The following is a 13,187-nucleotide window of genomic DNA, read 5'->3' on the forward strand; positions in this document are numbered from 1 at the left end:
TTCCTCAGGAGCACTGGCCACATTTCAGATGTCCAACCGCCACATGTAGCTAGTGGCTACTATATCAAACAGCATCCAGTATAGAACATTTCCACGGCCACAGAAAGTTCTACTGGATCGCGTTGCCCAGACCAAGGTGACTGTTCAAAAAATGAAGGCCGATCTTAGGTCCCCCTCTTGTCCATAAGATTTCAGAGGCTCGGGGCACCTGGGTGGCTCAGTGGTTGAGCGTCTACCTTCAGTTCAGGTGGTGATCCTAGGGTCTCGGGATCTAGTCCCGGATCAGGATGCCCATGGGGAGCCTGCTTCTCCCTCTGCCTATGTCTCTGCCTCTCTCTGTGTGTCTCTCATGAATAAATACATAAAATCTTTTTTAAAAAAATTTTTTTTCCAGAGGCTCTCACTTCCTAAAAGTAAAGGCATACAAGGACCTCGAGAGGGAGCCACAGAGATGCTCCTAAAAGTGGAAACCCTGCAAGTGCGTCTGAGTCTGATCTTCCCGGGCTAGAGAAAGGCCAAGAACTTTGAGTTCATTGGCTGATGGCGGAGGGGCGGCTGCCAGCGCTTTCCTTTGATTGGGTAGTTGCTCATAGCGGAAAGCCAATCACCGTGGGCGGCGGGGGAGGGGCCAGGCTCGCCCTGCAGGCCCCGCCCCACTTCCGGGGCTCCCAGCCCTGCCGGCGAGTGGGATCCGCGGTGAGTTCTGGCTCCCTCGACCTTCTTAGATCCCGTGGGTGATGGAATCCGGCTCACTGCGTCAGGCTCGCCGCCTCGGGAGCGGGCAGGTGGGGGCAGGTCCTCCCTCCCGCTGCAGGGAGCACCCCCCGCGCAGCCCTGAGCCCCACGTGTCCCGTCTCGCCCTCTGTGTGCTGTGGCCGCCCATGCAGTGGCCTTGCAGGTGTCGGGCGGGAATGGGAGAGGCCGCAGTGGGCCTCGAGACACCCAGGCTACGTATCCGCAGGAGATGGCTCAGGCGGAGGGCGGGGACCTGGCCGAGGCGCGGGCTCGGGTGGGGGCCTTACACGGCATCACCGACCTGGACCACAAACTGCACTTCTATGAGCGCTGGGCTCCGGACTACGACCAGGTAAACTGGCCAGGCTCCTCACTTCCACCTCTTCGGCTCGCGCAGCCCCAACTTTCCTATCTGCAAAGTAGGAACAGTTAGCCTCCCGTCACCCGAGGGTGGCTTGTAAGAATGAGGTGAGCCCTTGGTCCTGCCCCCTCAAGGCCTAGCCCCTCCTCGCCTCGCCCACAGCAGCCCTGCCCTCTGGCCAACCCCAGGCTCCACACTGGCAGCCCCTAGAAATCAGGTAGCAGGACCTCGCCACCCTGGGACTGCAGCCCAGCCAGAGGGGCTGCCTGGAGGGAGTGCCACTTGAGGCATCACTGTGGACTAAGGAGAGAGCACTACCTTGGCCAGCAGAGCGGTTCCCAGCAGTGGGCTGGGTGCTGACTCTCTAATCCTGGCCCCTTGACTGAGGAAAGCACCTCGTGCTGTATCCCCATGGGGCTGGAGCCCTAGTGAGCCCAGCACACACACATAACACCACACACCACACACATGCACACACAGTTTGGACTGCCTGACTCCTAGACAATCTTACACAGAGGTCCCCCAAATGCTGGGGCAGAGGGTGCCAGTTGGCTCAGCACTCTGTCCCCAGGACGTGGCCACCCTGCAGTACCGTGCCCCATGCCTCGCAGTGGACTGCCTCACTCAAGCCCTTCCAGTCCCACCTCATGCTGCCCTGATCCTGGATGTGGCCTGTGGCACCGGCCTGGTGGCTGCTGAGGTGAGGCCTCCCCAGATCCCCTGTCCTCTCTGTACCCACTTGCTCAAAATTTTCCTTTCACCTCTGGTCCCAGAACTCTGCCTCCCCCATCAGACTCACTGTTCCCAAACATTTGGACTACAATTTACTGTGGGCCCACTGCCCTCCCTAGATGCAGGGACCCAGCTGAGAGATGACAGGTGTGAACTGTGACTGAGTTTCCTCCTCCTCCATCTCAGCTGCAGGCTCGGGGCTTCCTCCAGCTGCATGGAGTGGACGGGAGCCCAAAGATGCTGGAACAGGCCCAAGCCCGGGGCCTCTACCAGCACCTCAGCCTCTGCACCTTGGGCCAGGAGCCTCTGCCCAGTTCTGAAGGTACCTCCTCTCCCAACCAGACAACTTGACAGTGCCCCTTTCTCTTGCCCAGCCCCCAGCCCCCTGGCTGAACCCTCCACAAGCTGCCTCCCACACTGAGCCCCCCAAAGCCTCACTGAGACCCTCTCTGAGCCCCTCTGTCTGAGCCCTCCACCCCATTATCTGACATCAGCCCAGGATACGGCCACACTTATCATATCCCCCTGCCATAAGTGGCAGGCCTGGTCCCTTCTGATGGGCATCATGAGGCCATAACAAAGACAAACCCTCACACCGCATCTCCATTTTCTGCATAGGGACCTTCGATGCAGTGCTGATAGTGGGGGCCCTCAGTGATGGCCAGGTGCCCTGCAGTGCCATACCTGAGCTTCTGCGAGTAACCAAGCCAGGTGAGGAGCAATCTGTTCAACCCCAGGCACACACCTTCCCCCTACCCCCCACATGAGGAGACACCAGCCTCAGAACCTCCCAGGGAAAGTGAGGTGCAGCACCCTACCCAGGGTCACATAGCCTAGCTTCACATCCCAGCCACCAGCAGCCACCATCAACAGACCCAGGCAAACAGACAGGGCAGGTAGGTAGCCAGCCTGCCTCTTATCCATTGGGCAACTCCACTCTCCTCTCTGGCTCTATCTCCTTGCCTACCCACCTGCCTGCAGTGGCGGAGCCCCTTCCCCCACAGGACTGGGGTGAGCGCTTTCTGTAAACTAACTCCCCCATAGGGGTCGATATGCAGCTGAGAATTGGATTTGCTTTGCTCCAGCCATGTGCCTTGTCCCTCACTGGCCTTTGCCCTCTGGGCTTCCATCACCAACCCACTGCCATACCTGAGCTTTCTGTGAGTTGCCAAGCCAGGTGGGGACCTGAGGAAGAGGGCCAGGCCACTCTGAGCACCCAGAGAAGAACGGCACTTCTGGGAGCTGTTTGGGGACGGAGGGCAGCACACACAGGAATGCAGCCACAGGCAGAAACAGGGAAGACAGCCACAGGAAGTCACAGGCAGGAGGGAGAATGGCGGAGTAGGAAGATGCTGAGACCCTGCCTTGGCTGTGGGACAGGATCGGAAAGCCCCAAAGGTGCTCCGATTGCAGCAAGGCTGCATCTTCTCCCTGCCCCCCTCACCCCCACTGGGCCCAGCAGGGCCCATGGCTAAGCCTGGGCAGGTCTGGGCAGGTTTCAGCCTTGGGGAGCTGTGGAAGCTGACAGAAGTAGGGTCTTGAGTGGGGTCAGAGAGAAAGGTAGTAACTGGGCTCAAGAGAACAGGGAGCTCCCATCAGAACCAGCTCAGCCCGTGCTTGTCAGGCCCCTCAGCTGGCCAGAGCCCTGTCTGTCCAGCTACATCATACAGGCTCTTAGGAGCCTTTCCTCTCACAGAGCCCCATCTACCCACCCCACAGGGCCCACTTCTCACCCCTTCCTCCAGGAAGCTCTCCAGACACCATCATCCCTATGTGTATCTGAGCCCGCACTGGGCATGCTGTAGGTGCCTGGAGAAGACCTATAGCCATAGGTCAGTCATTCATGCAGCCAGCATTTAATGACGGTGCAGTCGTTCCTGTGACCCCGGGGGAATCAGCCCCACTCCATAAGCTGGGAAAATAGGCTCAGAGAGGTGAGGGGACTTGCCAGAGGCCCAAAGTGCTTCCTTCCTGTGTCTCCAAACACAGCCACATCCTCCAACAGAAGGGGCTGGGTGAGCAGTAAGGACGGAGTCCCCTCCATCCAAGGGCTTAAGCCAAGAATTCCCAGCGTAAAGGACACATCAGCCTGGAAGGGTGTGTAGGGGGCTGTCAGGCTGAGGGGAACAAAAGGGTATTCCTTGGGGCAGGAGCAGTGAGCGCCAAAGGCATGGAGGTGGGGAAAGGCAGGCCCAGGGACAAGGCTGGGAGGACATAGCCCTTGAGAACACCCTTGAGGACTGGAGCAGAAAGGGACCACCCTCCCCAGGAAGGGGTGGGCCTTGAGCCTGGAACCATGGCTCCTGCCCCTCCCTCACTCAGCCCGCCCCCTTCCCCAGGGGGGCTGGTGTGTCTGACCACCAGGACCAACCCATCCAACCTGCGCTACAAGGAGGCACTAGAGGCCATGCTGGACAGGCTGGAGCAGGCCGGGGCATGGAAACGCCTCATGGCCTGGCCTGTGGACCGGTGGGAACTGGCCACCTCCGAGCTTGAGATGGGCCCTGGAACTTCTGACAGGGATGGCTTCATTTCTGGCATCATCTACCTGTACCGAAAGCAGGACATGGCCCAGGAGGAGGGAGTGGGGTCCAGTCCTCAGCCCCCGGCCAACCTCTGACCCTCTACCTGACCTCAGCCAGGCCCGTCCTCGGGCCTCCTGTGCTTCGTCTGTAAAATGGGGCCCCTGTGTCCACTTGCCCCTCCGGGAGTTCTACTGTATTAAATGAGCCCCAGAAGGGGTCTCAGGACTCTGGCTCTGCTTCTCTCACCCAGGAACATGACATCAATCCCTGAGATGGAGAGAGGTTGACAAGAAAACAGATGACGCCCTATCATGCCAGGCTGTCCCTGAGCCAGGCATGATAGGGCCGCAGATGTGATGTGACTCCTCCCGGGGTGGCAGGTCCTCTCACCCTAACAGGAAGACCAGGAAACCCATGCCCGTGCTTCTGGCCTTTGAGCAAATACTTTCGCGTGTCCAGGATTCTGTTCCCTCATCTCCAAAGAGTTGGGAAGCCTGGCTCCAGGTGTGTCTTGGAGGCTCATTAGGAAGGAGCCCTAGAGCCAGGCCTTCAGGACAAGCAGGATTCAGAGGGCTAGAGAAAGGGAACGGGACATTCCAGACCCACAACAGGGACAGCCTAGGCCAAGACCAGGACAGGGGACCTGGAGGGTGAGCGGACCACCATGGCCTCCAGACAAAGCCTGGACAAAGAGGGGAGAACGGCAGGTGGCCCACTCCCCAAGGTTGAGTGTTCTCACTGGGCCTCCCTCCTGGGGTCCCCAACCCTTTACCACAGTCCTGGGCACACAGTGCATTTCCTACGTAGGGCTTCACCTTCAAACAAAAGAACGGCTTTGAGCAAGGTTGTTCCAAAGGTGAGGCTAAGTTCTGTTTTTTTAAGTGTTCTTGTCCTGGCCACCACACAGTGGTCCTGCTCCTCACTGACCCCCTGCCCAGGCTTCCAGCCCTGCCCTGCCCACTTTCACAGCAGAAATCAGAAACAATAGTCTTCCTGTGCACAGGTCCCATTTATTGTAGAAAATAATGGTAATTACCATGACAAACAGATCTACATAAGTTACAAAACCAACTACAGAGGAGGCAGCGAAGAGGCCCAGGACTTCCTGGGAGTGAAGGCCCTAGAAAGACAATCCCCCCCACCCCAACACAGCGGGTCCCCAGGACTCCCAGTGACCTTGGCAGGGGTGGCAGGATCCAGATGTCGCCCAGTCACAAAAGGCCTGGGGGTCCTGCTGCTGAGGCAGAGCCCTGAGGCTGCAGGGTGGGGGCAGGAAGGGGTGCGGGCGGTCTGGGCAGCCTCCCCTGCCTCCTCCCCACCACTACCCAAACCAGTTTGTGGCACCTTCACCCCTCCCCTCTAAACCCGTCTGTCAACTCTGTGTCAACTCTGGCTCCATGGTCAGGTGGGTAAGTGAGGCCCCAGCCATCCTGGCCAACACAGGAGTGGGCAGGGCCCCATGGGGAGGCAGAGCCTGAGCCATTTCAGGGCTGAGCCGTCCTGACCAGCAGGAGCCAGCTCCTCCTCCCCAGCCACACCCTGTCACTTCTGTCCCCTTTCCGAATCTGCGGGTGGACGGTGGCACAGGAGTCTCTTGCTGGCGTAGAGGGGGCCTCGGGTAGACGTCCAAGGGGACTAGATGGGGCCCGGCTCAGTCCCTGCTCGCCCAGCCCCAGGCAGCCTGTGGCCCACGCAGGGCCATCCTGGGCTCGAGGGCTGCACCTTCAGTCCGGGGAGAAACGAAGACGGCGGGACAGCGCAGTGGCGAGTGGCAGCACCTTACACGTAGTTGCTGGCTGGGGCGGAGCGGGCTGCGGCCGAGTACTTGGCTGAGTAGGGCTTGTCCGTGCGGGGAGGGCAGTTGCAGCAGAGGAGGGCCCCGCCGAGCAGCAGCAAGCCCGAGGCGGCCCAGCCCACGTAGAGAGAAGCGCCCATCTCCCGCTTCTGGCCGGAGACCACCAGCGGGTTGTAGAAGTCCCGGATGATATTGTTGGCCGTCCAGGACACCGGCACCATGACCAGCAGGCCGGCCAGCAGGAACACCACGCCTGCCACGATCATGGTCTTGGCCTTGGCGCTCTCGTCCTCCACGCAGTTGGTGCACTTGCCACCCACCACGGACAGCAGCACGCCCAGCACGGCCAGGATGATGCTGACGACCATGAGGGCGCGGGCCGCCTGCAGGTCCTGCGGCAGCGCCAGCAGCGAGTCGTACACCTTGCACTGCATCTGGCCGGTGCTCTGCACCACGCAGTTCATCCACAGGCCCTCCCAGATGGTCTGCGACGTGACGATGTTGCTGCCGATGAAGGCCGTCACGCGCCACATGGGCAGCGCGCAGCTCAGGATGGTGCCCAGCCAGCCCAGCACGGCCAGCGCCATGCCCATCACCTGCAGCCCCATGGAGGCCATGGCTCGCCGTCCGCTGGGGTCTACGACCTGGAAGCCTGTGCGGGTCCGACCCAAAGGGCTGTAGGAATCCAAGCGGTGAGGACAGACACTCTGCGTCCACAGGGAAGACTTTCACTTGGAGTCCAGAGGCAGAGGCGGTTGGATCAGCTCCCCAGCTCTCCGGAGTCAGAAGGACAAGCCAGGTGAGCGTACCCAGACCAGTTCCTTTCAGCCAGTGGCTCTCGCCCCAAGACAGGAGCAGTTATATGGCTGTGTGGGAGGGCGGGAGCAGAGGGAGGGGTTTCGGTCCCTGGGGCCTGCCCCCTGACCAGTTTATCTGGATTCCTGAGCCAAGGCCAACAAAGGCACTGCAGGACCTCAGCCCTGGGCCCCTGAGTCAAGATCCTGGAGAGCCAGTCTCAGAGGAAACTGCCCTGTCTCCCAGCCCCCAGGCCCATGCTGAGGTCAGCCTGGAGAAAGACACTGAGTCACAGACCACAGGCCCCTGGACGCATGGGGTAGCCAGCCCCAGCCAGGGTCGGGTCCTAAAGACCAGGATCCCCAGCCCTAGGGGCACCCTTGTTCTAGGCTTGGGTGGGCAGACAGGGTGGGGAACCGTCAGAGAGAGGATCTGAGGGCAGAGTCCTGGGAATGTCAAAAAGCCCCACCCTGATTACTGTAGCCCCATCCTTATCACCTTCCCCTCTGGCCTGATCACTCTCATCATCTGTGCACTTGCCTCACCAGCGATTTTGGTGTTGGCCTAATGAGGGCACTTTGGGGAACTCAGCTTGTGGGGGGAGGGCAGGACTCCTGGGTCTGTCACCTGTTGGCCCTTCCCTGACCACCGCCAGGCTTCCTAGCCCTGCCAGAGGGATGAGGTCTTTTGGTGGAAGAGATAAGGAAGCCTGTCTCCCCCCCACCAGGAGAGTTTCGGCTGGTTGCTGCCAGGATGGAGGCCACTGGGCCAGATTCTGGGGAAGGTCACCCAGAGCAAGCCATGGCCCAGACCCTGGGAGCACAAGCCCAGCAAAAAGCTGTTTACTCTGTGAAGACACACAGAGCAGTGGTCAGATAAAACCAGGTTGGGGGCAAAGTCCCACAAGACTTGGAAGGGGAGGCAGGACTCCTACCACATGGAGAGAGGGGGAGGGGGCTTGGAAGGGAGAGGAGCCCTGCTATAGTCTTGGGTTCTGTGCACAGGTCATCGAGGGCAAGAATCACCACGGATGGGTCCCCTGGGAGTTGTGCAAGGCAGCAGGGCTGAGTGAAGGAGGACATTTGGGGGGAAGAAACATGGAGGGCAAAGGTACGGGAGCTAGGGAAATGCAGCTAGTTCTAGGAACCTGGAGGAATCCAGTCAGACCAGACCTGGGGTTGGTGGGGGGAGGGAGAAAGGGCCAGAAATCTCTGTCCCAAGTGTCACCAAGCCCCAGGATGAGCAAGGGCATTGGATGCCAGGCAGAGAGGTGTCCACACATCTTAGACATCTCTGGAAACTGAACAGAGGCAAAAGAGTGCAGGGTGGGGTTTGCGGGGGTCTTTATGGGGGAGAGTGGTTGGGCCTCACCCCGGCTAGATCAAGGGAACCCCTCACCCTCCACATGGTCACCACCAGACTGGGGGCTCCTCAGGTACCAGGGCTCCAACACATCCCTTAGCTCCCAGCATTGTCCAGCACCGAACCCGGCACCCTGGGGTGGCCACATGTCCTCGTGTCCTAGAGTTTCTTACGGGACAATCAGCAAGCTTGCGTGATTTCGATTGGAGTCATCTGTGGGCCCTGGGCACACTGGAGGCCGTGGAGGTTCCGTGTGGATGGCTTGGGAAATCACAGGGCTGGCTGGGACCACCTGGCACGGTGGGGAAGTTGAGGTCTTGCATTGTGGTTGGCAGTAAACACAGCTGGCCCGTCTGTGAGGTGGGGGGCTCCCCGAGAACAGAAGCAGGGGTGCTCAAGGCACTCAGGAAGGCAGGAGGCATTCTTGTTCCCAAATTCCCACCCCACCCTCCCCTACACTTCCCCTCTCCACCCCCCACAGGCATACACAGCAAGCAATGTAAACAGGGATGGTTTCTGCCTGGACCACACCTACTGGGTTTTCCTTACAAGGCTCAGAGGAACAGCACACGTGGAGGTCTGTGGGCTGAACAACAGAAATAAGTACCCTTCGAGATTGACAATGAGTGCTTTCCTGTGATGACCTCATCACAGCCTCCCGAGAGTAACTAGGGCAGGGACTCTTACAGCCTTTGTACAGATGGGTAAACTGAGACCCAGAGAAGGCCAAGAGCTTGCCCAGGACAGGATGGGCACTCCGTCATCAGAGCCTACTTACTCAGGTGCCCCTTACCCATGGTCCCAGGCCTTCGGTAAGCTGAGTCCAGAAGTGGGCTGGCCAAATGGACAGACCCCACCCCACCCCTGCCGACTTCCTGCCCTTGTTTTCTTGGGACACAGCCAACTGGCACTTGGAGAAATAGGAGTGGGGGAGGGGGCATACGGGCCCTAGAACTTTCCACTTGTGGCCTAAAGAAGTGACTAAGAAGCTGTCCTTCCCTGGCCAGTTCAGTCAAGCACATCAGAGGTGGGGGAGGGGCTGCACACAGGGGAAGGGCAGGTGCAGGAGGGGCCCAGAGCCGGCAAGGTGGACGAGGTGGACGGGGAGCCCAGGTGTGCAGAAGGAATGGGAGCTGGGGGAGGGGGTCCCCGAGGACCGTGAGCAGCTCTGCACGTGAGTGGAGCTGGAGAAATATTTGTGGAGGCTTGACTGGTGCCAGGAGGCACTGGCGGGGTCCCACCCACCTGTTGCAGGAAAAAACCCACAGAGACCAGACACTTCCTGCCCGTGCTCTGGCTCCCTGAGCTTGCCACCCCCAACAGCGTGGCTAGCGCTTTCTAGTGCCATCTTCTGATGGGTCTGCCATCCGTCATCTTTGCCTCTGGGGTGAGGAGGGCAGGGTTGGCACTCACTTCGTTTTCTTTCTCCCAATATTCACTGTATAATTTTATGCCCATGGAATTGTATCAGACATGCTGGTTTTTATCAAGGTCAGCCCTCTCCCCAGATCGGTTCACCCATCCCTGTCCACCCCATAAGCATCTTGCCAGCCATGTGACCTTGGAGAGACCGGTTCCCTCTCAGCCTCAACTTCCCTCTTTGTCAAATGAGGACATCGGCATTCCTCCCCTAACGAAGACAGCTGTCAAGTGAATGAGGATGTGAAAATGCCTTGTCAGCTGGAAAGTGCAGTACCGTGAGGATGACCAAGCCATCCCTCGGCTCTGGTCCCACTCACACCAGGTGGGAGCAGGGACTTCTTAGACTCCTGGTCCCCAGAGCCTGAGGAGCTCAGCAAGCCCAGGATTACAACCCCACCACCACCACCACCACCCCACACACACATACACATCTTGTGCCCTGCTCCCGCTCCTGGGGCATCCCTAGGAAAAGGACAGCTACAGTCTCCCACCCAAACCTGGCCATTCTGCTGCCTACTGAGCCCAGAGCCTGTGTCCTTCTAGGGACTGTGTCTGGCCCACCAGACCCCTACCAGGATGGCCAGAAGAATCTCTATGGGCCAAGCAGACCAGACCAGGATCCTGGGACCTTTACTCCTTGTTTCCTAGAGCCAGCTCAAAATTATTCCCCCACCCCTTCCCCACACACCCCAAACATAACATTTCAATCCTTATAAAATCAAGCAGCGTTTTTTTGTTTTTTTTTTTTAAGACAAAAAGGAAACAGCTTCACAGCTCAATTAGTCTAGCTGAAAGTTGGTCCAAAACTATTTACTTGGGACACCAGGGTGGCTCAGCAGTTGAGCATCTGCCTTTGGCTCAGGGCCTGATCCTGGATTCCCAAGATCGAGTCCCATGACGGGCTCCCTTCATGGAGCCTGCTCTTCCCTCTGCCTGTGTCTCTGCCTCTCTCTCTCTCTCTCTCTCTCTCTCTCATGAATAAATAAATAAAATCTTAAAATAAAATAAAAAACTATTTACTTCTGCAGAAGTTCACAAACTTCTCAGCCCATGGCCAAGTTAAGATCCTGTGTTTTATTTGCTTGCTTGTTTTTTTTTTTGTTTTTTTGTTTTTTGTTTTTTTTAAATTTTATTTATTTATGATAGTCACAGAGAGAGAGAGAGAGAGGCAGAGACACAGGCAGAGGGAGAAGCAGGCTCCATGCACCGGGAGCCCGATGTGGGATTCGATCCCGGGTCTCCAGGATCGCGCCCTGGGCCAAAGGCAGGCGCCAAACCGCTGCGCCACCCAGGGATCCCTACTTGCTTGTTTTTTAAGATTTTATTTACTCATGAGAGACACAGAGAGAGAGGCAGAGACACAGGCAGAAGTGGGAGCCAGAAGCAGGACTGGATCCCAGGACCCCAGGATCACGCCCTGAGCCAAAGGCAGACTCTCAACCACAGAGCCACCCAGGCGCCCAAGATCCTGTTTCTTTAACCACAGACAATGCCATTAAGTTCTAAAATGTTTAAATGTCAGTAAATAATCTGCAATGGAATGGTCACAGTCTTTGGTGAGTGTACAGATAGTGTCACCAGGTCACTTCAGAGCCATCTCCCTGAATTGTTCCAAGGCAGATCTCCGGGAGGCTTCCAGCAACAGGTGGTCACTTCCAGATCTGGGCCGGGATGGACTGGCCACCTCCTGCATGGCTCTGGCAGCAACAGGGATCTCCCCAGGGTGGCTCCCACTCCACTAGCACTTTCAGAATCTGGGGGAGGATGTGATGGTCCCTTTGTGGCTCTCATCTGAAATAACCCGAGCCCTCCCTGGGTCGAGTCCCAGGTCTGCCATTACACGTTCTGTGACATTGAGCAACAGAATTAAATTCTCTCAACTGATTTCTTCATCTGGGTAAGAAGAAATATAATGCCTCTTTCCCAGGCACTGGGAGGCTCAAGGAAGACATGGAGTCTTCCTTCCTCAGTCAGGCCACTGAGATTCTTCTGGCCACCTCAACAGGAGTCTGGTGGACCCAGGACAGGCCCCAGAAAACCACAGTTCCCAGGCTCAGAAGTGAAGGCCGAACCCCAAGCTGAGTGAGTGGCCCTTGGCCCTTGGCCTGGCAGCCCAGTCCAGCGGCCATCCTCCCCACCGGCTCAGGATGGGGTAATGACAGGCCTGGCTGCCCAGGAGACCTGACTGCCCAGCCTGGCCAGACTGGCTGAGCCTGTGCTGCCCCCAGGCTGGGGCCCCGTGTGGGCTGAGGGAGAAGGTGGGGGTGGAGGGTGGCAGCTCCAGGGGAGGGAGGCCAGGCCACACTGCTGCCTGCTGCCAGCGGCAGAGGGACAGGGATGGGTTCAGAGAGAGGAAGGGGCTGGAGGCCCCCTGACCGTGCTTGCTTAGAGGGTCAGAGGGGGTGAGGATTCTGTGAGGGGAAGACTTACGAGAGAGGACGGGGCTGAGTTTTTAAGTATTTCCCATTAAATTTGGGCCTTGGATCCCCGCTTCAGTGTGGTGGTTTCAAAGAGCCCTCCATTTATGGGGACCTTGGCCATCCTCACCATCCCACCCCACTGTCCAGCCATCCATGGGCTATGCCCTACTCCTCAGGTCCATCCCGGGCCCCAGACATGAGACCTGCTTCCCACTCACCCCTGTCCCTCCCCACTGTGCCCCCTCCTCCCTTCAGGGCACCCCTGTCTCTGTGGAACGTGTCTTCATTTTCCAGAAGCAGTGGAAGGAGGATCCTAAAGGCCAGCGGATTCCTGAGGACTCTACTCTGATGGAGGAGTCAGTCTTCCCCAGCCCCACCCCTCCCCACCTGGAGAACCTGCTTCCACCAGACTCCTGCAGTCAGCTGGTCAGCAAATAGTTTTCAAGGACCCGACATGGGCCAGGCATTAGGCTGAGGGCCTTAGTATTATGAGAAATAATCTTCTCTTACTACAGAACTCTGTGGGAGTATCATCATTCCCATTTTAGAGATGGGAAAACTGAGACTCCGAGAACTGATGTGACCTGCAGGGCCACCAGAATAATGACAAGACCAGAATTTACAGCTAGCCCTGCCTGATTCTGGGGCTTGTCCCCTGAGTCCACCCTCTCTCCTGCATTGGACAAGCCCAGGGCTGGACATGGAGCTCAGTGGGGAATCTGGCTCGCACCTGCCCTCAAGGCCCCTAGATCTGAAGAGACGATTTCCTACACCAGAGAGGCCAGCTCTGTGTGAACTCTGCAAAGGAAAGGGCCAGCTCCTCCTGGGGGCCCAGGGTAGGCTTCCTGGAGAAGTTGGCAGGTAGAAGAGAGAGTCCTGGGGTGGGGGCCAGTTTGTGGGATCTGGAGCCAACAGATGATGGAGCTGGGCTGGAAACCAAGTTGGGCACCATCAGGGGAGGCCTTGAGTGCCCAGCCCAGGACTCTGGGGGCACCACAGAGCCACAGACAGGCTTTGAACAAGGGCAGGCCCAGCCAGCT

The 13,187-nt window shown here is 58.3% G+C and overlaps 2 protein-coding genes across 2 annotated transcripts; one reads left to right on the plus strand and one right to left on the minus strand.

Moving 5' to 3' along the window:
• The first annotated feature begins 640 nt into the window (after positions 1 to 640).
• METTL27 (methyltransferase like 27) lies at positions 641 to 4,578 on the plus strand. Its single transcript, XM_026019553.2, is given in 7 exon segments — positions 641 to 696; positions 962 to 1,087; positions 1,668 to 1,796; positions 2,015 to 2,150; positions 2,447 to 2,539; positions 4,168 to 4,288; positions 4,290 to 4,578. Coding segments are annotated over 6 exon segments (870 nt in total). The 5' UTR covers positions 641 to 696; positions 962 to 964; the 3' UTR covers positions 4,558 to 4,578.
• A 765-nt stretch (positions 4,579 to 5,343) lies between these two features.
• CLDN4 (claudin 4) lies at positions 5,344 to 10,733 on the minus strand. The gene has a single exon (XM_026019557.2). The coding sequence runs from the start codon at positions 6,763 to 6,765 to the stop codon at positions 6,133 to 6,135; it is 633 nt and encodes a 210-aa protein (XP_025875342.2). The 5' UTR covers positions 6,766 to 10,733; the 3' UTR covers positions 5,344 to 6,132.
• Positions 10,734 to 13,187: the final 2,454 nt, after the last annotated feature.

Source organism: Vulpes vulpes, chromosome 3 (genome assembly GCF_048418805.1).
Source record: "Vulpes vulpes isolate BD-2025 chromosome 3, VulVul3, whole genome shotgun sequence".
Taxonomy (NCBI): domain Eukaryota; kingdom Metazoa; phylum Chordata; class Mammalia; order Carnivora; family Canidae; genus Vulpes; species Vulpes vulpes.

Coding starts and splice junctions, on each gene's coding strand:
- CLDN4 (XM_026019557.2), bottom strand. CDS start 6,765: ATGGCCTCCATGGGGCTGCAGGTGATGGGCATGGCGCTGGCCGTGCTG.